Source organism: Leptodactylus fuscus, unplaced genomic scaffold (genome assembly GCF_031893055.1).
Source record: "Leptodactylus fuscus isolate aLepFus1 unplaced genomic scaffold, aLepFus1.hap2 HAP2_SCAFFOLD_508, whole genome shotgun sequence".
In the NCBI taxonomy this organism is placed as follows: Eukaryota; Metazoa; Chordata; class Amphibia; order Anura; family Leptodactylidae; genus Leptodactylus; species Leptodactylus fuscus.
The window spans coordinates 49,008-73,480 of record NW_027440535.1 but is presented as its reverse complement, the minus strand read 5'-3'; the positions used below and the strand labels follow the sequence as shown (position 1 = coordinate 73,480).

The following is a 24,473-nucleotide window of genomic DNA, read 5'->3' as shown; positions in this document are numbered from 1 at the left end:
CTATGCAAAGTTGAATGTGATGACAATACAATCACACAAAAATCATCAATGGAAATCAAATTTATTAACCAATGGAGGCCTGGATTTGGAGTCCCCCCTAAATTAAAGTGGAAAAACACACTACAGGCTGATCCAACTTTGATGTAATGTCCTTAAAACATGTCAAAATGAGGCTCAGTAGTGTGTGTGGCCTCCATGTGCCTGTATGACCTCCATTGTAGATTTTGCTTTATGTTTTGGATCATTGTCTTGTTGGAAGATAAATCTCTGTCCCAGTCTCAGGTCTTTTGCAGACTCCAACAGGTTTTCTTCCAGAATGGTCCTGTATTTGGCTCCATCCATCTTCCCATCAATTTTAACCGTTTTCCCAGGCCCTACTGAAGAAAAGCAGGCCCAAACCATGATGCTGCCACCACCATGTGTAACAGTGCGATTGGTGTGTTCAGGGTGATGAGCTTTGCTGCTTTTACGCCAAACATATCGTTTTGCTTTGTAGCCAAAAAGATCCATTTTGGTTTTATCTGACCAGAGCACCTTCTTCCACATGTTTGGTGTCTCCCACGTGGCTTGTGGCAAACTTTGAACAAGACTTTTATGGATATCTTTGAGAAATGGCTTTATTCTTGCGACTGTTCCATAAAGGCCAGATTTGTGCAGTGTACGACTGATTGTTGTCCTATGGACAGACTCTCCCACCTCAGTTGTAGATCTCTGCAGTTCATCCAGAGGGATCATGGGCCATCTCTGATCAGTCTTTTCCTTGTTTGAGATGACAGTTTAGAGGGACGGCCAGGTCTTGGTAGATTTGCAGTGGTCTAATACTCCTACCATTTCAATACGATTGCTTGCACAGCGCTCCTTGGGATGTTTAAAGCTCAGGAAATCTTTTTGTATCCAAATCCAGCTTTAAACTTCTCCACAACAGTATCTCGGACCTCAACGAGAAAACTAGAAAAGATGGAAAGGAGTACTCAAAATGACACAAGTAGCTAAAAGATTACAAACTTTATTAATAAATATAACAATGAAGGACAAAGTACCATCAGACAAAAAAAGGGGAGAGGTGTGAGTCTGGAGGCAAGAAGGTACTTGATAATAAGGCATAGCTAAAAGGCACAACAGACAAAATGTGAAGTTCTAAAGTTCTATATACATGCTTAGGTATGCAATGTAAGAACTAGGTGAGTATATATGCGTACATACCATGTACATAGCTCTAAATAAATATGTTGTGCAATTAAGAGAGGATCTAATAGAATATACTGGTTAACAAATATTACTGACCTACATGCAAAAGTACATATAAAGAACTAACATAGTCAAAATCCCAAAATGTCATACTGTCACGGTTGTGCCTATGTCCAAACAACCAGATACTGAATGCAGTGTGCACCTCTAAGGGAATGGGGTAGGAAACTTTCCCTGACGCTATGGCGGCTGACAAGGCCGTGCCTGAGGGTGTTGGTCAGCTGTTCCCAGGCTAGACCTAGCCCCGACAACTCCTGGCTCTCTAAACAAGCAGACCTAATGGATAGGTAGGGAAAGAGCTGCAAGAGGCTAGGGACTGGGATGCTAAAGGTGGTCACCCCTACCGAAACAAAGGTGCTGCTGCAAAACAGAAAACTAGAATGGGATGTTCTGGGAACAAGCAAGCAGCACAATAAAAACACACAACAGGAGAATGAGGAGGGAATCAGTGGGACAGTGAGGAAAGGGTTAACAGGACAGGGGCAACATAAACCTGAACCCTAAACAAAACCTCACTAATACAACAACAGTGTCAGGCAACCAGACTATGTAGGACAGGGGAAGTGTAGAAGAGTAGAGGGAACAACAAACTCTCACTCAAGGTAACACTTAACCACTTCCAAGTCAGTTCCTTAACTGTGCAACTGCCAAGTAACTCCTTCTAACTGAGCCACAAATTCTGGTTGGTAACAACAAAAACCAGCAAAGACTGAGGTAAGCCCTCAGCCTTATACAGGCCCCGGAACAACCAGATAGGTTGATGAGTATTGCAAACACCTGAGGCTCAAATCAAAGAAACCTCAAGTGTAAACTCAAGGCAGATGCTCCACACCCAAACAAATAGCTCAGGGGCAAAAAAACCCACCAGACAGCCACAGAATACCGTTCAAATCCCCAATCACACACCACCAGAAAATACATACATTTTAAAAAGTACTCAGGTCCTGACACTTGTTCTGTCCTGTATATCAGGCACAATGGCGTAGGTTTCAAAGAAAGTGGGCCATGTGTGGACCGTGTTTGAGTCTGGCAAGCTCTAGATCTGCTACCAGGTTCCGGCCATTATCACATACACAATCATGCGTGGGCCCGGGTGCAGCGGGGAAAACCATATTGCCATATCTTCCTGGATGGCATCCCTCACCTCGGAGGCAGTGTGCTGTCTGTCCCCCAAGCTGATGAGCTTCAGCACGGCCTGCTGACACCTCCCCACGCCAATGGTATGGCGTTTCCAGCTCGTAGTTGGGGTCGAGGTTGCAGTGCAGGAGTAGGCTTTCAGAGAAACCCTGCCATGAATTTTGGGAATTTTGAGATAGGCCACCCCAGTTTGCACCCCGGACCCAGACTCCACTACATTCACCCGGCCTGTGATTAAAGATAAGCAGCATCCCTGACCGCAGGCGCTTGTCGATGCGTCTGATTTTATGGGACAAGTGCAGGCGCAAGGCAGGGACAGCACACCGAGAGAAGTAGTAACGGCTAGGCCCAGCATAGGGAGGTGCCCCAGCTGCCATGTGGTGACGGAAGGCCTGGGTATCCAGAAGCATAAACGCCAACATCTCCAGGGCCAACAGTTTTTAGATGAGGCTGTTGAAGGCTTGGGCATGTGGGTGGCTTGCACTGTACTTTTGCCTGCAATTAAACACCTGGGAGATGGGGAGTGACTGGGAAGAGGCACATGATGGTGGAGGCCAAAAGGGCGGATGAGGGTGAACTCCCAAATGTGTCAGAGACAGATGTGTAGGTGTCCAGGCCGATGTAAACAGTGGAAGAGGCAGAAGCGCAGAACTTAGGGCCCGCCTGATGTTACAGGACACGTGCAGGTGCAAGGCTCAACTCACCCTAAGGGCCAAAAACACTGCTGGTGAATTTTGTTCAATTCCAAAGGACTCTGTTTAGATTTGGCTCAGTCGCAGCTCCAGGACATGCCTTTGAAGACAAGGTTTCCTTTAGTGCCTTCATCTCAGCAGGATGATGATGGTGAAGCTTGGTTAAATCTGGTGTCGGAAGGGAAAGTGGTTTCTGATCGACATCAGTACTGATCTACATCTAAAGTACTGGAGCATGTTGTTTTGACAATTAACACCTGATTAGAACCCTGTAGAGGTAATGTAGAGTCTCATATTAGAGGACCATTACCGCTAGTAGTGGTTTCAGCCAATTCTCCACCTTTGCGGTCCTCTAAATAAGTTACCCCCAGGACTTGATGCCAAAATGTTATCAATTTCCCAATCAAAATCAAGGTCAATGTCTGGGTCCTCAGTCCAATCCACTGTATCAATCCCACACAATGAGAGTGATAGTTCTGGAACAACTGTTTTAGGGGCTAATACTCTGCTGGTGCAAGGCTGAACTAAGTTAAAGAGCAGAACTCTAAAACTCTGCAGATAAGAGGCTGAAGTCACCTGAAGGGCCTCAATCTCTGCTGGGAGCTCAGCTTAAGGGTCTCTAACTTAATTTGGAAGGGCTCATGTTAAGGGCCAGAAAAGTGAATTTTGGAAGGTCTTACCACATCACACACACACACACACACACACACACACACACACACACACACACACACACACACACACACACATCCACAATGACAGTTAAGGGTGGGGGCTTTTGGATTTCCCATTGCCTGTTCCATCTGTGGTTGTCATGGGCAACATGATTTAAAGGGGTGCTTGTTAATGTTTCTTTAGCTTAAAGAGGACCTTTCACCATTTTGCCCACAGGCAGTTCTATATACTGCCGGAAAGCTGACAGTGCGCTGAGTTCAGCACACTGTCGGCTTTCCCGATGTGGGCCCGGTGTGAAGAGCTTACGGTCCCGGTACCGTAGCTCTTCTATGGTCAGAAGGGCGTTTCTGACAGTTAGTCAGAGACGTCCTTCTTCACAGCACAGCCAATCGCGCTGCGCTGTGGAGCAGGGAGGAACGCCCCCTCCCTCCCTGATAATGCTCGTCTATGGACGAGTACTGTGAGCAGATGAAGGGGGCGTTCCTCCCGGCTCTCACAGCACAGCGCGATTGGCTGTGCTGTGAAGAAGGACGTCTCTGACTAACTGTCAGAAACGCCCTTCTGACCATAGAAGAGCTACGGTACCAGGACCGTAATCTCTTCACACCGGGCCCACATCGGGAAAGCCGACAGTGTGCTGAACTCAGCGCACTGTCAGCTTTCCGGCAGTATATAGAACTGCCTGTGGGCAAAATGGTGAAAGGTCCTCTTTAAATTTGGGTTTCTGTCCATCCATTTGGGAAAGAAAGAAGGTTTCCAGGTATATTCCCACTTTGATAGAGGTTTTTTTGAGTGTGGAAAGTGTGTAATTGATAGGTTGTGATGGTGGGGTAAGACTTGGGCTTGTTAGATGCCCCCAGGCATGCTTCCCCTGCTGTCTCAGTTGCATTGCAGAGGTGTTGGCATCATTACCGGTGGTGTCATAGTGGACTTGGTGACCCTCCTGAGTTGAATGGTGGGTTCCCCTGAAATGAAGCATTTTTCCCCATATACCCATATATAATAGGGTTCGATATTCAATTGAATAGTCGAATATTGAGCGGCTATTTGAAAGGAATAATAAATATTTTACTGTTCGCTCATCTCTAATGGTAGATAATATTTATTCATGTATTTGGGTGGTACGACTATCTGTTTGAAAAGCAGAGCATTTCACATTTTGAAAATTGCGATTTTCTTTTTAAATTTCCATCAAATTTCCACATTTTTTATAAATAAATACAATTTTTTTTTATTGTTTACCACTAACATAAAGTACAATGTGTCACGAAAAAACTGTCTCAAAACCACTTGTGAAAGTTATAGCGTCTCAAAGTTATTGCCATATAAAGTGGTACAGCTGGACCATAAATCATGGGAAGAACTTTCTGAACAATAAGACATTGTAATGAAGATATTCTCTACAGAAGATACTACATATTCTCCCTTAAATTGGTAGATACATAATAAACAAGAATACAATTTTATTGATTATTGATTGGCAAGCCATTTTCTAATATATTTCCATAACACACCAAACCAAATATTTTACTGCTCATTCGTCATCATCACCGTTTATGGTCAGTGTTTTTGAGAACAATATGCAGATGAGAAGAGGCTGCACCACTGAAGACGTCTCATCTGAGCTTCTTCTCTATAATATAACATATGATTCTTCTCTGTAAGAAATGAGAAAGGAAGTTTTTGTACGGCTCTGTATCACTGTGTGAGAGGGTAAGATTTAGCCTGCATACAGTAATAATCTGCTGCATCGTCTTCTGTCACTTTGGAGATTCTAAAAGAGAATGAAGTTCCATATCCAGATCCAGAGAACCGGTCTGGGACTCCTGTATGTTGGATGGCTGCATATCTAATAAGAAGCTTTGGCGGGTGTCCTGGTTTCTGTTGGTACCAGTGTAAATTGTTGCCTATATCAGCACTGGCTGTAACTGAGATGGTGACTGTATCTCCGGAGGACACAGCGATAGAACCTGGAGTCTGAGTCAGTGCAATATCTCCACAGGATCCTGAGGAGGAGAAATAAGAGGAGACATGAATGTATTTCTATCATGGCTGTAATATGTCATCTGTGCTGCTGGACGTTACACTGTGTCAGTAACTCTCACCATGAATAGAGATCAGTAAGACACACAGCAGAAGCCCCTGAGAAGCCATCTTTATGTCTCTGGAGTGACAGCACAGACTATAGAGATGTCACCTGTACAATGTTTCCTATATAGCAGCTGTAATCCCTGGGGAGAGGCCCCTGAGAGCAGATACACAAATATCACATGGAAATCACCTTCTACTTCTCACCATCACACTTATTGGCTCTTTATGACAATTCTCATTCTGATGTATATTTCTTGTTATTTCTCTCTGTTAAGTAAATTGATGGGTAACGGGAACATTTTATTACACATAAAGGGTTAATCTATTTTCAGACATCTAATATATGAATATAAATTGCTTACAACAGTAACTTTTTCTGTAATTTTTTTTATTTTTTATTTTTTTTAGCCAAAGTGTAAAAAATATAGGTGGGAGGGGGTCTTTGTATTTTTTAATAGGTGTGGTAGTGGTGCTCTTTATATTTTACTAGCTGGTACCCGCGACTTCGTCTGCGGTGATTGTAGAAGTGGGTATATACAGGCACGGGTAAGGTTTTCGTACTGTGTATAAGGTATGGGATATGAAATGTAACTGTGTATCTTGTTTTTGCTGTAATTCTGAGAGCACATGAGACTTTTGTGTTGAATGTAATTTGTATTTCAGCTGCTATACGGTGTTGGTATAAACTGTACATAGTGTCTTTGGGACAGAGGTATTTCAGGTTAATATACTTCGATATACATTGTATGATTTGTTATTTTCCGCCAGTACATGTCAGTTTTGGGCACAGGATACTCTCGAGCAGCCACATAAAGTCTGGCCCTGTGCATGACAGTTTAGTAACTCCATGCGCCTCTTAGTAATAGCAATTAACCCCATCATGTCCCTCACATTAACCCTTGTGTAAGAGTTACTGATATGTGAGAGACTTGGAGGTAATAGTTAAGTATCTTCATTATTGAGGTTTATTAGTAACCCTTATATGGGGCCCACAGGGGTTAATATGAGGGACATGACGGGGTTTATTCCTATTAATATGAGGCACACAGGGGTTAATATGAGGGATATGATGGGGTTTATTCCTAATAATGTGAGGCACACAGGGGTTAATATGAGGGACATGATGGGGTTTATTCCTATTAATGTGAGGCACACAGGGGTTAATATGAGGGACATGATGGGGTTTATTCCTATTAATGTGAGGCACATGGAGTTACTAAGACTAAACTAATAACCCCAAATGCCGGACATTAATGAGAACAGTAATCCTATGTACCTGTGTGTTTTTCAGTGTCACTTTGCTAGTAGCTTCCTCTTCTCCTCGGGGAATGTTAGCAGGATGCAGACCACTATAGCAGGCACAGACCTGAGCGATTAAGCTCCACCCCCTGGGTTTCCTGCACCCCTCTCAAAGGGGAGTGTCCTTATGCTTGAGCTCTAGCAGCCCACTGAAGAGACTCGGACTTCATTTAACTCTTGCAGGTCCTGGGCTGCTGGTGTGCCAGTGAAATATGGCAGGAGTGCCACTCTTGGCATGCTGACCTCTGCTGTAGAGGGTAATATGAATTTTGTGGCTTGCTATGGTCCAAAGTGTGTGAGATTGCAGAAATAGTGATGTGAGTTTGGGTTTTGTGGGGGTCCTGGGAAAAACGTATGTGTGCTATTGTGACGAAAAGTAGCCTATTGCGCAATCGAGTGTAGTGGCTATGTTTGTGGAAAATTTCAGCCAAATCGTATGGTCGAAAGTGTGTGAGATTGCAGAAATAGTGATGTGAGTTTGGGTTTTGTGGGGGTCCTGGGAAAAACGTATGTGCGCTATTGTGACAAAAAATAGCCTATTGCGCAATTGAGTGTAGTGACTATGTTTGTGGAAAATTTCAGCCAAATCGTATGGTCGAAAGTGTGTGAGATTGCAGAAATAGTGATGTGAGTTTGGGTTTTGTGGGGGTCCTGGGAAAAACGTATATGCGCTATTGTGACGAAAAGTAGCCTATTGCGCAATTTAGTGTAGTGACTATGTTTGTGGAAAATTTCAGCCAAATCGGTGGAGTGGGTTTTGCGTGATTGAGGAACAAACATCTAAACATCCAAACATCCAAACACACAAACCCACAAACATCCAAACTCACAAACTTTAACCTTTATAATATTAATAGGATTTACTTATCTTGTACACATTGTAGGAGACATTTTTACCATTCATCTCTCTAATATTCTTTATTCTTTGCTTAGTAAAGAAAGATTATGAATGATAATCTGTTTTCCCTTAGCCCAAACAGCAGCACAACTGGGGTATTTCTGCCCCTATGAGCTGTTAGGACAGGTGGAATTTTTAATTATCTAACAGCTTTTGACCCCTATAAGAGGCCGGAAGACCTGCTCCTCCCTTGTGTTAGTAACAAGTATGATATACAAAGCATAATTTATAAAGGTGATACACACCCATATGCACAACATATTTGTACAATAGTGCCTCCTAGGGAGGGAGCCTTGTGCTGCTGTTTGGGCTAAGGGAAAACAGATTATCATTCATAATCTTTCTTTCCCCCTACGCCCAACAGCAGCACAACTGGGGATTTAGCAAGTATTGTTTCCCCTAGGGCGGGTCCTCCAGGCAGGCTGATGCCAAGACGGAGTGCCCAAATGCTGTAGCATCGGCAGTACACCAGTCCAATCTGTAGTGTTTGGCAAAAGTCGGCTGTGAGCTCCACGAGGCTGCAGCACATATCTGCTCTAGAGAGGAACCGTGTCTCTGCCCATGATGTCGCTACTGCTCGGGTGGCATGGGCTCGTAGGAAATCTGGAACAGGAAGACTCTGGGCCCGAAGGGAACAGCTGATAGCTTCTCTGATCCATCTCAACAGGGTTACCTTTGATGCTTTAGCGCCTCTATTGTGGCCAAACACATTAACCAGAAGATTCTCTGATCTTCGGAACGGTGCTGTACGGTCTAGGTAAATACGTTGTGCTCTTACCAGATCCAGTGTGTGTAGCTTCTCCTCCTGCTCCGTAGAAGGAGAGGGAAAGAAACCCGGTAGGGTGATCACTTGGTTGGTGTTCTGAAGTGTTGGTACCTTTGGCAAAAATCCCGGAACAAACCTTAGCTGTACTCTGTCAGGGAAGAAGGTTCTGAAAGGTTCGGAGGCCGCTAGAGCCTGCAATTCGCCAACCCTCTTGGCGGAGGTTATTGCCAGCAGGAAAGTCACATTAAATGACAGGTACTTCCAGTCCACTTCAGATAATGGTTCGAAGGGGGGCGCACACAGCCCTTGTAGAACCGCGGCCAGGTCCTACCTGGGGACAGGGGGCCGTACTTGGGGGCGGAGCCTGGCAGCCCCCCTAAGGAACTGTTTGACAAGAGGATCTTGTGAAAGCCGTGTCTCCAGGAGAGCAGATAGAGCTGACACTTGAACCTTGAGGGTGGCAGGTGCTAGTCCTCTCTCCAGGCCGTTCTGTAAGAACTCTGGGACTGCATCTCTGTCTGGATCGCGGTGGCTGCCTGTACACCAATCTCGGAATATCCGGGTGATCCTCTGGTAGCTCTGATTGGTTGCCTCTGCTCTTGAATGGGCTAAAGTACTTAGCACTCCCTGGGACAATCTTCTGTCTGCGCGTATGGCGCGGTTAACCTCCAGGCAGTGAGGTTGAATTTGTCTAGGCCCAGGCACGGCCGACTGTTCAGTGACACCAGGTTCCTGACTAGTGGAAGCCTCCAGTAGTTCCCCCGACTCATAAGGATAAGGTTGGTGAACCATGCCCTTTTTGGCCAGAACGGCATGATCACTATTGCCGAAGTCTGGTCCTGCCTGAGTTTCATCAATACCTTTGGTATCATCGGGATGGGCGGGAACACGTATGCCAGTTCGAACCTCCATGGTATTGACAGGGCATCCACAGCCAAAGGGTTGTCTTCCCGGTACAGGGAGCAAAACCTTTCTACTTTGGCATTGTGTTGGGTGGCCATCAGATCCACCTCGGGGAGACCCTACCTCCTGGTCAGGTAGTGGAAGATGTCCTGATTCAAGGACCATTCGCCTGCGGTCGGGCGGCCTCTGCTGAGTTGATCTGCTAGGATGTTCAGGCGGCCCTGGATATGTACCGCGGCCAGCTGGGAGAGGTTCCATTCTGCCCAGGAGAAGATCAGGTTGGTGACTTGCAGAAGCGAGGGGGACCTGGTTCCTCCCTGCTTGTTGATATAGTGGACTGTCGTCAGATTGTCTGATCTTACTTTGACCGCTTTCCCTCGTAGAAGTGGTGCAAATGACAGAAGGGCTCGATGAACTGCGGTAAACTCGCGCCAGTTGGATGAGTGCGTCCTCTCCCGCTGATTCCATGTACCTTGAACCGGGGTCTCCCCGAGATGAGCTCCCCAGCCTGTGAGGGAGGCATCTGTCGTCAACAGGGTCCAGGCGGGCTGGACCGAGGACTTCCCATCTCGCAGATGGGTCCACCAGGGCAAGGTTTGCCGGGTGCTGATGGTTAACTGGATTGGCTTCTGTAAACTTAAAGGACTGTGATTCCAGACTCTCAAGATCTCGTTCTGTAGAGGGCGCATATGCCATAGGGCCCAAGGAACTGCATCTAGGGTAGCAGACATCAATCCAAGGACCTTCATAGCCATCCTGATGGTGACCTTCCATGTAGAAGACAAATGATGTGCTGCCCGAGCAATTTTCCTTTTGCGAGGAGAGGGTAGAGAGACCGTCATGTTGAGAGAGTCTAGAATAAGTCCCAGGAACTGAACTCGTGTTGATGGCACCATTACTGACTTCTGCCAGTTTACCAGCCACCCCAGCTTGTCTAGTAGAGCTACGACGGTCTGCACCTGCATGGTAAGAACCTCCTTTGAATGAGCCTTCAGAAGCCAGTCGTCCAGGTACGGGACTATGAATATGCCTTGAGGGCGCAGGGCGGGAATTAGAAGGGGGCATTCTTACGCCCACGAGATAAGCCCCGACCTCTTCCTCTGCCGGATCGCCGCTGGCCTCTGGTTCCTCTCCTGGTGGCGCCTCTTCCTCGAAAGGAGGAACTCCGACCTTCAAGAGGCTGCGGCAGATTCTTGCCTTTGGAATCGGCCAATCCTTCCATGATGTGGTCGAGCTCCCTCCCGAACAGCCGTCCGGGCTCAAAGGGGAGACCACACAGTCTGTTTTTGGAGGTGAGATCAGCCTTCCAGGGCTTCAGCCACAGGGGTCGGCAAGCCACAGTAGCCAGTGCCATGGATCTGGCCGCCAGATGGGTCTGTAAATGGGTAGCCTCGGTCAGGTGATCCACCAGTAAAGTGATATCCGACATTGCCGCGAGGAGATCATCTCGATCCACGCCGGAATCGATGTCCTTGGCAAGAGATGAAAGCTCTGCCCGTAAGCCAGTCGCTACCTCATTCGTGACAATATCCAAAGAGGCCTGGGCAGAGGCGGCCGAATACACCCACCTCAGAGATCCTTCCACTCGGCGGTCCATGGGATCCCTGAGACCAGACCCGTCCTCAGATGGAAGGACAGTGTGCCTGGATAATTTGGCCACGGCGACGTCCACTTTTGGTGGAGGACCCCATGTCTTCAGCTGACTCTCAGAGATGGGAAAAAGCGACTTAAAACGCCTGGATGGCGCAAAGGATCTCTCCGGGTGCCTCCATTCGCCCTCCATCAGGCGGAGCATCTCCGAAGAAGGCCTGAAAGTGCGGGACCTGCGGCTTGAGCCTTCCCGGTCTCTGAATACTCTGGACATCTTGTCCAGGGGAAAAATCTCCTTCTCCTCCTCAGTACTTGATGACGATTCCACGCCCCTGAGGCGCAATTTTTCCAGGGGCGGCAGGGACAACTCACAGTCCAGGCGCGGTCTCTTGGCCAGGGAAACAGATTCCGTCCTCTTCATGGAGTCCTGGACATACCCCTTCACCCAGGAAACCATCTCTCGCATGGGAGTTGTTTCAGAGTGGGGGGGGGGCTCTGCACCCCTGACAGAACCGGTACTGAGAGTCGTCCGGGAGCGGAACCTTACAGGTAGCGCACACCAGATGCTTCCTTTTGGACGCAACTTTCCTTCGAGGAGGAATAGTGGAGGAGGAAGAGGAAGACATTCTGAGGAGGAAGAAAGAGAGATCCACTAACAACTTACCGCTCCCAGGGATAACACCAACACCTGCTTTCCCCCTCCCCCTGGCCATGTCCACGAAACCTTAATCAACGAAGCACAGCTTTCCAGGGCAAATGAATGACCAGTTGATGTGCTTGTAACCGGAGCGACAAGCACTGAATGATGGTCTAGGGGGACTTTAAATAGGCCAGGGGGCGGGGTTTGTCCAGAGCAAAGCCCAAAGGGGGCGGGCCTGCAAAGGAGGCAATATGAATCTAAAAAAGAGAGGGGGGGGCAGGGGGATCCAACTCAGGCCTGGGATCCCCAGGAACAGGGAGGTTTCTTTCTATGTCCGCCGCGAGACCGCGCACTGCGCATGTGCAGCGGACCAGTTAGCCGGCAGACCCGAGGAACCTGAGATAGGTTCCTAGGCCTAAAGTTCCTGCGCATGGGGAAGCCCCAGACCCGGCGCGACAGAGCAACAGAAGCGGCAGGTTCCCCCGCCGGGAAGATGAAGAAACCTCCTAATGAAAAGGAAAAAATGAAGGTCTTCCGCTGTCAGGTAAGGAAGGGGGAGAGCAGTGGACCCCTATGAGAGGTCAGAACACCTGCTCCCCCCTGACCACCTGTCCTGTCCCACAGGACAGAAAAAAACACAAGGGGGAGTAGGTCTTCCGGCCTCTTATAGGGGGTCAAAAGCTGTTAGGTAATTAAAAATTCCACCTGTCCTAACAGCTCATAGGGGCAGAAATACCCCAGTTGTGCTGCTGTTGGGCGTAGGGGGAAAGTTCCTTATATAATATTGAGTAGCCCCATTGTATCCCTGCCCATATAACCTCTAGTATTGAGTCTTATATTCTGGTAACAATACTCAGGTATCAGTAATACAGAAATCCCTCCTTACATTATAATATCACTACAGAGATGATGCGGGGACGGAAGGAGGGATCCTGGATTTCACAGTCCTTGAGCGCCATCTGATGGTGAAACATTTCATTTCAAGGCATAAAAATACAGAAATCTATTAAACAATTGAAGTAGTTTCCAGCAGATAAGTCATCTTAGAAGTAAAGGGACTCCCCAAACAATCAAGAATAGAGAGAGCTCAAAATATAGAAAAGCTGTGAGCTAAACATATAAGGCTAATACCAAAAACAAAAACTTACAGCTAAGATATTTAACTGGTTGACCGGTAAATTTACAGCCGGCGGTCCCGGTCTCTGAAGCCAATAGTAAAAATATGGCCGGCACTTCAGAGACATCTTGGTGGGGATCCAGAGCAGGTGTTAACTGTTACTGCCATTTGGGCACACAGCAGGGCGCAGATGTGAAGGAGCGATTTGTGGCTTTTGGAGCATAGATTTAGATTGTTGGAATTCGGACCCCATGTCATATTTGCAGAGACCCTAAAATTACTCCTACAAAATGGCATCACTTTTTAGAAAATTCCAATTTACTGGCACCTACAATGGATCTGCAAAAACAAAATGGTGTCCAGAAAGTCACAGAACTCCTTCCCTTCTGGGCCCTGTTGTGTGCCCAAGCAGCAGTGTACACCCATGTATATAACTTATATGTATTCAGGATAGCCCACTTAATAGTTTTATGAGAGTCTCTGATGACTGAAAGTGGCTACAATGTATTAGGCACCAAAATGGCAGATTTCTTTAAAAATTTTATTTAGTTTACATTGTATATTAATGTTTGGGAAGCATTTTTAGGCTCAAAATGATAATACTCCTTGTGAAATTCCTTGACGGGTGTAGTATCTAAAATGGGGTCACTTTTGATGGGTTTCCATTGTATTGATACTTTAGGGGCTCTGCAAATACAATATTGTAGCTTAAAACTATTCCAGCAAAATGTGCCCTCCAAATGCCAAATAGCGCTCTTCCTATTTTGAGTCCCACCATGTTCCCATACAGCAGTTTACAACCACATATGGAGTATTGCCGTGTTCAGGAGAAATTGTGTAACAAACCGTGGGGGGGCTTTTTCTTCTTTATTCCCTTGTAAAAATTAAAAATATGGCGCTAAATTATTCGGAAAAAAGTAATTTTTTTTTTTTTTACATCCCAATGCTAATAGAATCTGTGAAACAGCTGTAGTGTCAAAATGCTCACCATACCAATTGAGAAATTTCTTGAGGGGTGTAGTTTCCAAAATGGGGTCACTTTTTGGGGGGTTTTCATTGTTTTGGTACTCCAGGGACTCTGCAAACGAGATATGGTGCCTGAAAACTATTCCAGAAAAATCTGCTTTTCAAATGCCCAGTGTTGCTCCTTCCCTTCCATGCGCTGCCATCTGCCCAAACCTCAGTTTATACCTACATGTGGGTTATTTCTGTGCCCAGGAGAAATTGCATGATAAACTGTGAGATGCATTTTCTCCTTTAACCTTTTGTAGATGTGTTAATTTTAGGGATAAATGAATGTATTATTGGATAAAAATGAAATATCTAAATTTTACCATATTATTTTTTTTTTAATTCCTGTGAAATGCTTAAAGGGTTAACAAACTTCCCAAATGCTGCTTTGAATTATTTGAGGGGTGCAGTTTTAAAAATGTGGTGCTTTATGGGGGTTTCTATTATATAGGTCTTTATAATCCTCTTCAGAACTAAAGGGATCAAAAATGAGTTTGGGAAATTTTCTTGCAAATCTGGAAGAGATATGTTAAATAATTTTTATTAACCCCTTCCCGCCGATGGCATTTTTTGATTTTCGTTTTTCGTTTTTGACTCCCCTCCTTCTAAACCCCATAACTTTTTTATTTCTCCGCTCCCAGAGCCATATGAGGTCTTAATCTTTGCGGGACAAATTTTTCTTCATGATGCCACCATTAATTATTCTGTATAATGTACTGGGAAGCAGGAAAAAAATTCAGAATGGGGGGGATTTGAAGAAAAAATGCATTTCTGAGACATTATTACGGGCTTTGGTTTTACGGCGTTCACTGTGCAGCCAAAATGACATGTCCCCTGTATTCTGTGTTTCGGTACGGTTCCGGGGATACCAAATTTATATGGTTTTATTTACATTTTGACCCCTTGAAAAAAAAAATCCCAAACTGTGTTAAAACATTTTTTTTGTAAAAGTCGCCATATTCTGACAGTCGTAACTTTTTTATACATCCGTGTACAGGGATGCATAGGGCGTCTTTTTTTGCGGGACCGGGTGTACTTTTTAGTTCTACCATTTTCGGGAAATGCTATTGCTTTCATCACTTTTTAATCAAAGCAGGGACCGATCGGAGACATTAGCGCCAGTAGTCTACTGCTTAAAACAGTAGACACCCGGCGGGCGCTGTACTATTATGGCGGATGTCGGGAAGGGGTTAAGGTTTCTTTTTTTTCTGCTCTGCTCACCCACTACACAGTGTAACTGAGTATGCTAATCTGATAATTATTCATTTCTTAAAGAGGTTGTTCAAACTGAATTTTTAAAGTTTAAATACATTGAGGGCAGTTAAAAAAATACATACTCACTAGAGATGAGCGAACAGTAAAATATTCGATATTCGTTTCGAATAGCCGCTCAATATTTGACTATTCGAACGAATATCGAACCCCATTATAGTCTATGGGGAAAAATGCCTCGTTTCAGAGGATCCCACCCTTCAACTCAGGAGGGTCACCAAGTCCACTATCACACCCCAGGAAATGATGCCAACACCCTGGAATGCAACTGGGACAGCAGGGGAAGCATGTCTGGGGGCATCTAACAAGCCCAAGTACCTGTATTACGTCAGGATCCCTGTCAGCTTGCAATATGTGCGAGCTGACTTTTTCCCATAGGAATGCATTGACCAGCATTGATTGGCCGAATGCCATACAGAAAACAGTATTCGGCCAATCAACGCTGGTTCTGCCGGAGAAGGCGGAATCTTATATCGGACCAGAATGGAGACTGCAGTGCTGAGTGTGCATTGAACACTGCTGCACACTCAGCTCTGCTGCATCTCTGTGTGTGCTGAGCTCAGCTGCTTCTTCGTGTAGCAGAGCTGTGTCAGCACTGCTACATCTGAGATTGGACCACAATGAAAACTGCTGTGGAGAGATCTTAGACTCCGCCTCCTCCGGCAGAACCAACGTTGATTGGCCAAATACTGTATTCTGTATGGCATTTGGCTAATCAATGCTGGGCAATGCATTCCTATGGGAAAAAGTCAGCTCCCGCATATCGCAAGTTGACAGGGATCCCGACCATATAGAGCCCCAAAAAGCTGGATGAATGACATTCCCACCTAAATAGAGGTAATCCCTAGCTCACCCTGCCTGTAGATCTGTCCCTGTCTCACAGTCACATAGTTCAGTCTCAAATTGATCGAATGTTAAATCCACCATTCGTCTAAAGTGGAGGTCACCTGATTTCGGCCGCCAATTCCTTTTTCCGATTTTTCTTCGATGCCACCGTTATTGTACTTCCTGTCCCACCTCCCCTGCACTGATATTGGTGCAAAAAAGCACCAGGGAAGGTGGGAGGGGATACAAATTTTTTACCGCGTTTGCCTCGTGGTATTCGATTGGAATCGAATACCTCGAACGGCCTGATATTCGATCGAATATCTATTCGATCGAACCGTATTCATTTATCTCTAATACTCACCTTTCCCTGTTGCTCCATTGTCATCACTCGCCTCCTAGTTTCTTTGCTCTCCCAGGTCTCTTAAAGCGTTGTGCTGAAGACACTCAATGGCCACAGTGGTCACGTGGCCATTTTTGCCTGGACAACCCCGTTAAGTTTTGTTTAACCTTTTCGCTTCAAGGGTTTCTGGAAATTTTGCACCTCCAGTAGCCAGAGCAATTTTCACAGTTTTGAGATGGACAAATCAAACCTAAATTGCAACATTAAAAAAGCATCCAACATCCCCCCATACATATATATTTTCTTAAAGTAGACACCTGCAGCATTGTCAGAATGCCACTTGGTACTGTATACGAACAGGCGCCTTCATGCAATTTTGATTTAAAGTGAATGTTTTATGAAAAAATGCAAATAAATGTATATTAGTTGTTAAAAGCGGAAAACAAACAAAAAAATGTATTGCACCAAACCTCCTAAAAATAAGAGTTCAACATGTGCAGAGTTCATTCATATCACTATAGCCTGCACCCATATGCACGTGTCTTCAGAAAATCGCTAGAACTGGAAGGAAAAAAAATCTGCTTTGAAGCTGGAAATGTTAAAAAAGTATCATCCTATAAAATGTAGGGATTACACACCGTGAATAGTAAGTGAACCCCTAAACCCTATATATTTTTTGAAAGTAGACAACCTGAAGATTACAAATGTCTTAATGGGTCATCGATAGCCACATCCACCTTCATGCAACTTTGCGACCAACACAAATAATTTTTTGAAAAAATACGCTAAAACATATATTTGCACCTAAAACTCATGTTCAATCTCAGATTCATATACAAAATACTTTTAAAATAATAGCTTATGGTGTATACAATGTGTATATATACTATATGTACCGCAGACATCAACTACAACAAGACCTCAGACTCCCAAAAAACATGAATACAGAAGACAAGAAGGATTTAGCTGTTGTTCACTAATATGTTAAAAAGCTATACTGCACCTACCAAACTGTGACTGTGATACCAAAATCTAACTTTTTTTTCAGATTACACAGCATACCGTATATAAAAACACAATTTAATTGTTGATATATACAACCACCTTCATTCAACTTTGCAGCAAACAGAGATTGCAAGCAAACATTGCACAAAAATTCAAATTTGCCACTAAAGTGCGGCTCAAGCAATCCCTTTCTGCAAACATAATGTACTGTCCATAAAACTGCAATATGTGAGGAGTTCATACATACCACACATGTATATATTTACAGGGGCGGGTGTTAAAGAATCGCCAAAAATCGTAGAAATGTGTCATCCCATTTTGTGCATGCAAATTAAATAGGACTTTACATAAAATTGTTATTTTCCATCCCCCTATAAAAATTTTAGCAATCTATATGTTCATCTCTAGTGATAATCGTTATTACTATTATTTTAGTGTGTAACGGATATCACTAGAGATGTATTTTACTGTGGAAATCTCAAGTATAGACAGGACAGGGATTGGGTGAAATGTAATGTTTATATATTTGGACTGCATCAACATATCTTGATGCTTTCAATTGCATTTTAAAGAGGAGAATCTCATCTTTAAAATGATACCAAGAACTTGATGATTGAACTTACAGTTTTGGAGCGATTCACTGTTGAATCGCTGTCAGGAATTGAGATCTGCAGTTGGATCTCAATGCCAAATAGCGTGTTCAACAGTGAATCGTTCCAAAACTGTAAGTTCTAGGCCTCCTCCCCGTATGTTTGGAAAACTGACTATCTGAAATACTTAGGAATTTGCCTATCCAGTAATCTTTCGGACTTATATAAGGACAATTTCCTTACTTTGCTCAAAGATTTGCGCAAAGTATTGCGTTCATATGACCTTCCCTACCTGTCCTGGATGGGTCGTAAAAACCTTATAAAATCATACGTGGTTCCCATGATATTGTACAAATTACAAATGATTCCCATTGCCCTCCCAATTTCTTACTTACGTTCTATCTACTCCCTTTTGAACAAATTCGTCTGGAGAGATAAACCGCCTAGAATTTCCTTTGCCCTTCTAGCTAAATCTAAACATAAAGGGGGCATCTCCATGCCAGACATTATTTCCTACTACCATGCGAACCTCCTCAACTGTTGGTTGACTTTAAGTGCTCCCCTTACAGACTCCATTTTAAATGCAATTGCTAAAGCGGAACATGGCACGTCACTAAAAAAATATTCTCTGGAACACTTCTCTCAGAACGGTGAGATCCAAGTCATTTGATCCGTTGCTTCAAGGCCCCTGTGAAGCCTGGAGCTTACACAAATCGTCCCTCGCCCCCTATCCATCAAAAGCGTACCCTGCTGATTTAACACCACACCTCTTACCTTCAAAAATGAAACCTATGGAAGATTTTTGGTCTAAACTTTTGGGTAAGACACTAGGCGATCTAATTCAACACGGTGAACCAATACCTCCTGAGACTCTTTATAATTGGCTCCCTGAAGTCCCATTAACCCACTTACATCTTGCACACTTTAAAAAAGCACTATCTACTATTCCCAACTTACAAAAAATACGCAGGCCTCTTACCCTTTTTGAAAATCTGATTCTCTCGGATGAACACTCAATGAGAAAACTGATGAAATGTAAATTAGCCTTAACCTCCACCCAGTCTGATCGAACACCTATCTATTAGAGATGAGCGAACACTAAAATGTTCGAGGTTCGAAATTCGATTCGAACAGCCGCTCACTGTTCGAGTGTTCGAATGGGTTTCGAACCCCATTATAGTCTATGGGGAACATAAACTCGTTAAGGGGGAAACCCAAATTCGTGTCTGGAGGGTCACCAAGTCCACTATGACACCCCAGGAAATGATACCAACACCCTGGAATGACACTGGGACAGCAGGGGAAGCATGTCTGGGGGCATAAAAGTCACTTTATTTCATGGAAATCCCTGTCAGTTTGCGATTTTCGCAAGCTAACTTTTCCCCATAGAAATGCATTGGCCAGTGCTGATTGGCCAGAGTACGGAACTCGACCAATCAGCGCTGGCTCTGCTGGAGGAGGCGGAGTCTAAGATAACTCCACACCAGTCTCCATTCAGGTCCGACCTTAGACTCCGCCTCCTCCGGCAGAGCCAGCGCTGATTGGCCGAAGGCTGGCCAATGCATTCCTATGCGAATGCAGACTTAGCAGTGCTGAGTCAGTTTTGCTCAACTACACATCTGATGCACACTCGGCACTGCTACATCAGATGTAGCAATCTGATGTAGCAGAGCCGAGGGTGCACTAGAACCCCTGTGCAAACTCAGTTCACGCTAATAGAATGCATTGGCCAGCGCTGATTGGCCAATGCATTCTATTAGCCCGATGAAGTAGAGCTGAATGTGTGTGCTAAGCACACACATTCAGCACTGCTTCATCAAGCCAATACAATGCATTAGCCAGTGCTGATTGGCCAGAGTACGGAATTCGGCCAATCAGCGCTGGCTCTGCTGGAGGAGGCGGAGTCTAAGATCGCTCCACACCAGTCTCCATTCAGGTCCGACCTTAGACTCCGCCTCCTCCGGCAGAGCCAGCGCTGATTGGCCGAAGGCTGGCCAATGCATTCCTATGCGAATGCAGACTTAGCAGTGCTGAGTCAGTTTTGCTCAACTACACATCTGATGCACACTCGGCACTGCTACATCAGATGTAGCAATCTGATGTAGCAGAGCCGAGGGTGCACTAGAACCCCTGTGCAAACTCAGTTCACGCTAATAGAATGCATTGGCCAGCGCTGATTGGCCAATGCATTCTATTAGCCCGATGAAGTAGAGCTGAATGTGTGTGCTAAGCACACACATTCAGCACTGCTTCATCAAGCCAATACAATGCATTAGCCAGTGCTGATTGGCCAGAGTACGGAATTCGGCCAATCAGCGCTGGCCAATGCATTCTATTAGCCCGATGAAGTAGAGCTGAATGTGTGTGCTAAGCACACACATTCAGCACTGCTTCATCAAGCCAATACAATGCATTAGCCAGTGCTGATTGGCCAGAGTACGGAATTCGGCCAATCAGCGCTGGCTCTGCTGGAGGAGGCGGAGTCTAAGATCGCTCCACACCAGTCTCCATTCAGGTCCGACCTTAGACTCCGCCTCCTCCGGCAGAGCCAGCGCTGATTGGCCGAAGGCTGGCCAATGCATTCCTATGCGAATGCAGACTTAGCAGTGCTGAGTCAGTTTTGCTCAACTACACATCTGATGCACACTCGGCACTGCTACATCAGATGTAGCAATCTGATGTAGCAGAGCCGAGGGTGCACTAGAACCCCTGTGCAAACTCAGTTCACGCTAATAGAATGCATTGGCCAGCGCTGATTGGCCAATGCATTCTATTAGCCCGATGAAGTAGAGCTGAATGTGTGTGCTAAGCACACACATTCAGCACTGCTTCATCAAGCCAATACAATGCATTAGCCAGTGCTGATTGGCCAGAGTACGGAATTCGGCCAATCAGCGCTGGCTCTGCTGGAGGAGGCGGAGTCTAAGATAGCTCCACACCAGTCTCCATTCAGGTCCGACCTTAGACTCCGCCTCCTCCGGCAGAGCCAGCGCTGATTGGCCGAAGGCTGGCCAATGCATTCCTATGCGAATGCAGACTTAGCAGTGCTGAGTCAGTTTTGCTCAACTACACATCTGATGCACACTCGGCACTGCTACATCAGATGTAGCAATCTGATGTAGCAGAGCCGAGGGTGCACTAGAACCCCTGTGCAAACTCAGTTCACGCTAATAGAATGCATTGGCCAGCGCTGATTGGCCAATGCATTCTATTAGCCCGATGAAGTAGAGCTGAATGTGTGTGCTAAGCACACACATTCAGCACCGCTTCATCAAGCCAATACAATGCATTAGCCAGTGCTGATTGGCCAGAGTACGGAATTCGGCCAATCAGCGCTGGCTCTGCTGGAGGAGGCGGAGTCTAAGGTCGGACCTGAATGGAGACTGGTGTGGAGCGATCTTAGACTCCGCCTCCTCCAGCAGAGCCAGCGCTGATTGGCCGAATTCCGTACTCTGGCCAATCAGCACTGGCTAATGCATTGTATTGGCTTGATGAAGCAGTGCTGAATGTGTGTGCTTAGCACACACATTCAGCTCTACTTCATCGGGCTAATAGAATGCATTGGCCAGCGCTGATTGGCCGAATTCCGTACTCTGGCCAATCAGCACTGGCTAATGCATTGTATTGGCTTGATGAAGCAGTGCTGAATGTGTGTGCTTAGCACACACATTCAGCTCTACTTCATCGGGCTAATAGAATGCATTGGCCAATCAGCGCTGGCCAATGCATTCTATTAGCGTGAACTGAGTTTGCACAGGGGTTCTAGTGCACCCTCGGCTCTGCTACATCAGATTGCTACATCTGATGTAGCAGTGCCGAGTGTGCATCAGATGTGTAGTTGAGCAAAACTGACTCAGCACTGCTAAGTCTCTGCATTCGCATAGGAATGCATTGGCCAGCCTTCGGCCAATCAGCGCTGGCTCTGCCGAAGGAGGCGGAGTCTAAGGTCGGACCTGAATGGAGACTGGTGTGGAGCGATCTTAGACTCCGCCTCCTCCAGCAGAGCCAGCGCTGATTGGTCGAGTTCCGTACTCTGGCCAATCAGCGCTGGCCAATGCATTCTATTAGCCCGATGAAGTAGAGCTGAATGTGTGTGCTTAGCACACACATTCAGCTCTACTTCATCAGGCTAATAGAATACATTGGCCAATCAGCGCTGGCCAATGCATTCTATTAGCTTGATGAAGCAGAGTGTGCACAAGGGTTCAAGCGCACCCTCGGCTCTGATGTAGCAGAGCTGAGGGTGCACAAGGGTTCAAGTGCACCCTCGGCTCTCCTACATCAGAGCCGAGGGTGCGCTTGAACCCTTGTGCAGCCTCGGCTCTGCTACATCAGAGCCGAGGGTGCGCTTGAACCCTTGTGCACACTCTGCTTCATCAAGCTAATAGAATGCATTGGCCAGCGCTGATTGGCCAGAGTACGGAATTCGGCCAATCAGCGCTGGCCAATGCATCCCTATGGGAAAAAGTTTATCTCACAAAAATCACAATTACACACCCGATAGAGCCCCAAAAAGTTATTTTTAATAACATTCCCCCCTAAATAAAGGTTATCCCTAGCTATCCCTGCCTGTACAGCTATCCCTGTCTCATAGTCACAAAGTTCACATTCTCATATGACCCGGATTTGAAATCCACTATTCGTCTAAAATGGAGGTCACCTGATTTCGGCAGCCAATGACTTTTTCCAATTTTTTTCAATGCCCCCGGTGTCGTAGTTCCTGTCCCACCTCCCCTGCGCTGTTATTGGTGCAAAAAAGGCGCCAGGGAAGGTGGGAGGGGAATCGAATTTTGGCGCACTTTACCACGTGGTGTTCGATTCGATTCGAACATGGCGAACACCCTGATATCCGATCGAACATGTGTTCGATAGAACACTGTTCGCTCATCTCTACTATCTATATAAATTCGTGGGCGAAGGATTTAAACCTTTCGCTGGAAGACGAAGACATCAGATCTATTCTAACTCACTCACACGGTTTCTCCACCTGCACCAAACTTCAGGAACTACATTATAAGTGTTTGGCGAGATGGTACAGAACCCCTGATTGGCTCCATGCCCATAAACTCTCAGATACAAACCTTTGTTGGAGATGCTCTCTGGAACCTGGTACGCAACTTCATATCTGGTGGTCGTGCCCACTAATTTCCCCATTCTGGTCTCAAATTCAACAAAACATTTCTGCCATTACAGCTAAATCCATAACCCTTTCTCCAGCCCTAGTCCTACTGTCACTACCCCAACTGAACTTCTCTTTGGGCAAAGCCGACTTAACAACCCACCTCATTGAAGCAGCTAAGTCCTTAATTCCCAAATACTGGCTCCAACCGATCACCCCGCAAATTGCTTGCTGGAAAGTGAAGGTAGCCCAAATAGCGAGATTTGAAGAAGCCTTAAGTCGATCAAAAGGCACTCACAAAAAATTCCTAAACACCTGGCTGCCCTGGCTCCAACACAGTAACTCTGTGCTGTCTTCAGACCACCCTAGTTAAGCTCTAACACCCTCTTATATACCTTCCCCCCCCCCCCCCCCGCTTTCTCACTCGACCTCACTTTTTCCTTAAGATATCTAGACGGTTTTACTTTATATAGGACCAATAGTGTATTACATATTTGCGATTGTTTTAAATTACTTTACTAAGTCTAGTTTCTCTGTTCTTTCAATTTTTTCTAGATATCAGTATCTTGCCAAACTTATTGAACTGGTTATTATTAGAGATGAGCGAACACTAAAATGTTCGAGGTTCGAAATTCGATTCGAACAGCCGCTCAATGTTCGTGTGTTCGAACGGGTTTCGAACCCCATTATAGTCTATGGGGAACATATACTCGTTAAGGGGGAAACCCAAATCCGTGTCTGGAGGGTCACCAAGTCCACTATGACAACCCAGGAAATGATACCAACACCTCTGGAATGACACTGGGACAGCAGGGGAAGCATGTCTGGGGGCATCTAACACACCAAAGACCCTCTATTACCCCAACATCACAGCCTAACAACTACACACTTTACACACTCAATACCACCTCTCTGACAGTAGGAAAACACCTTGAAACATGTGTATTTGGCACTTGCAGTGAGGAGAGCTTGTCACCAGCAGTGAATTTGGCCCTTGTAGTAAGTTGAGGTTGGCACCAACATTTGTTTTGAAAATCAGGGTGGATTGAGCCTCTAACCAGCAGAGTTTGGGCAAATTCATGGTGGAGGGAGCCTCTAAACACCCCAGTTTGGACCAATTCATGGTGGAGGGAGCCTCTAAAAACCCCAGTTTGGACCAATTCATGATGGAGGGAGCCTCTAAACAGCCCAGTTTGGGCAAATTCATGGTGGAGGGAGCCTCTAAAAACCCACAGTTTGGACCAATTCATGG

The 24,473-nt window shown here is 45.7% G+C and overlaps 1 gene segment (V, D, J or C); it reads right to left on the bottom strand.

Moving 5' to 3' along the window:
- Positions 1–5,450: 5,450 nt before the first annotated feature.
- Positions 5,451–23,256, bottom strand: LOC142188557 (Ig kappa chain V-V regions-like). The segment is given in 2 exon segments: positions 5,451–5,758; positions 23,184–23,256. Coding segments are annotated over 2 exon segments (381 nt in total).
- Positions 23,257–24,473: the final 1,217 nt, after the last annotated feature.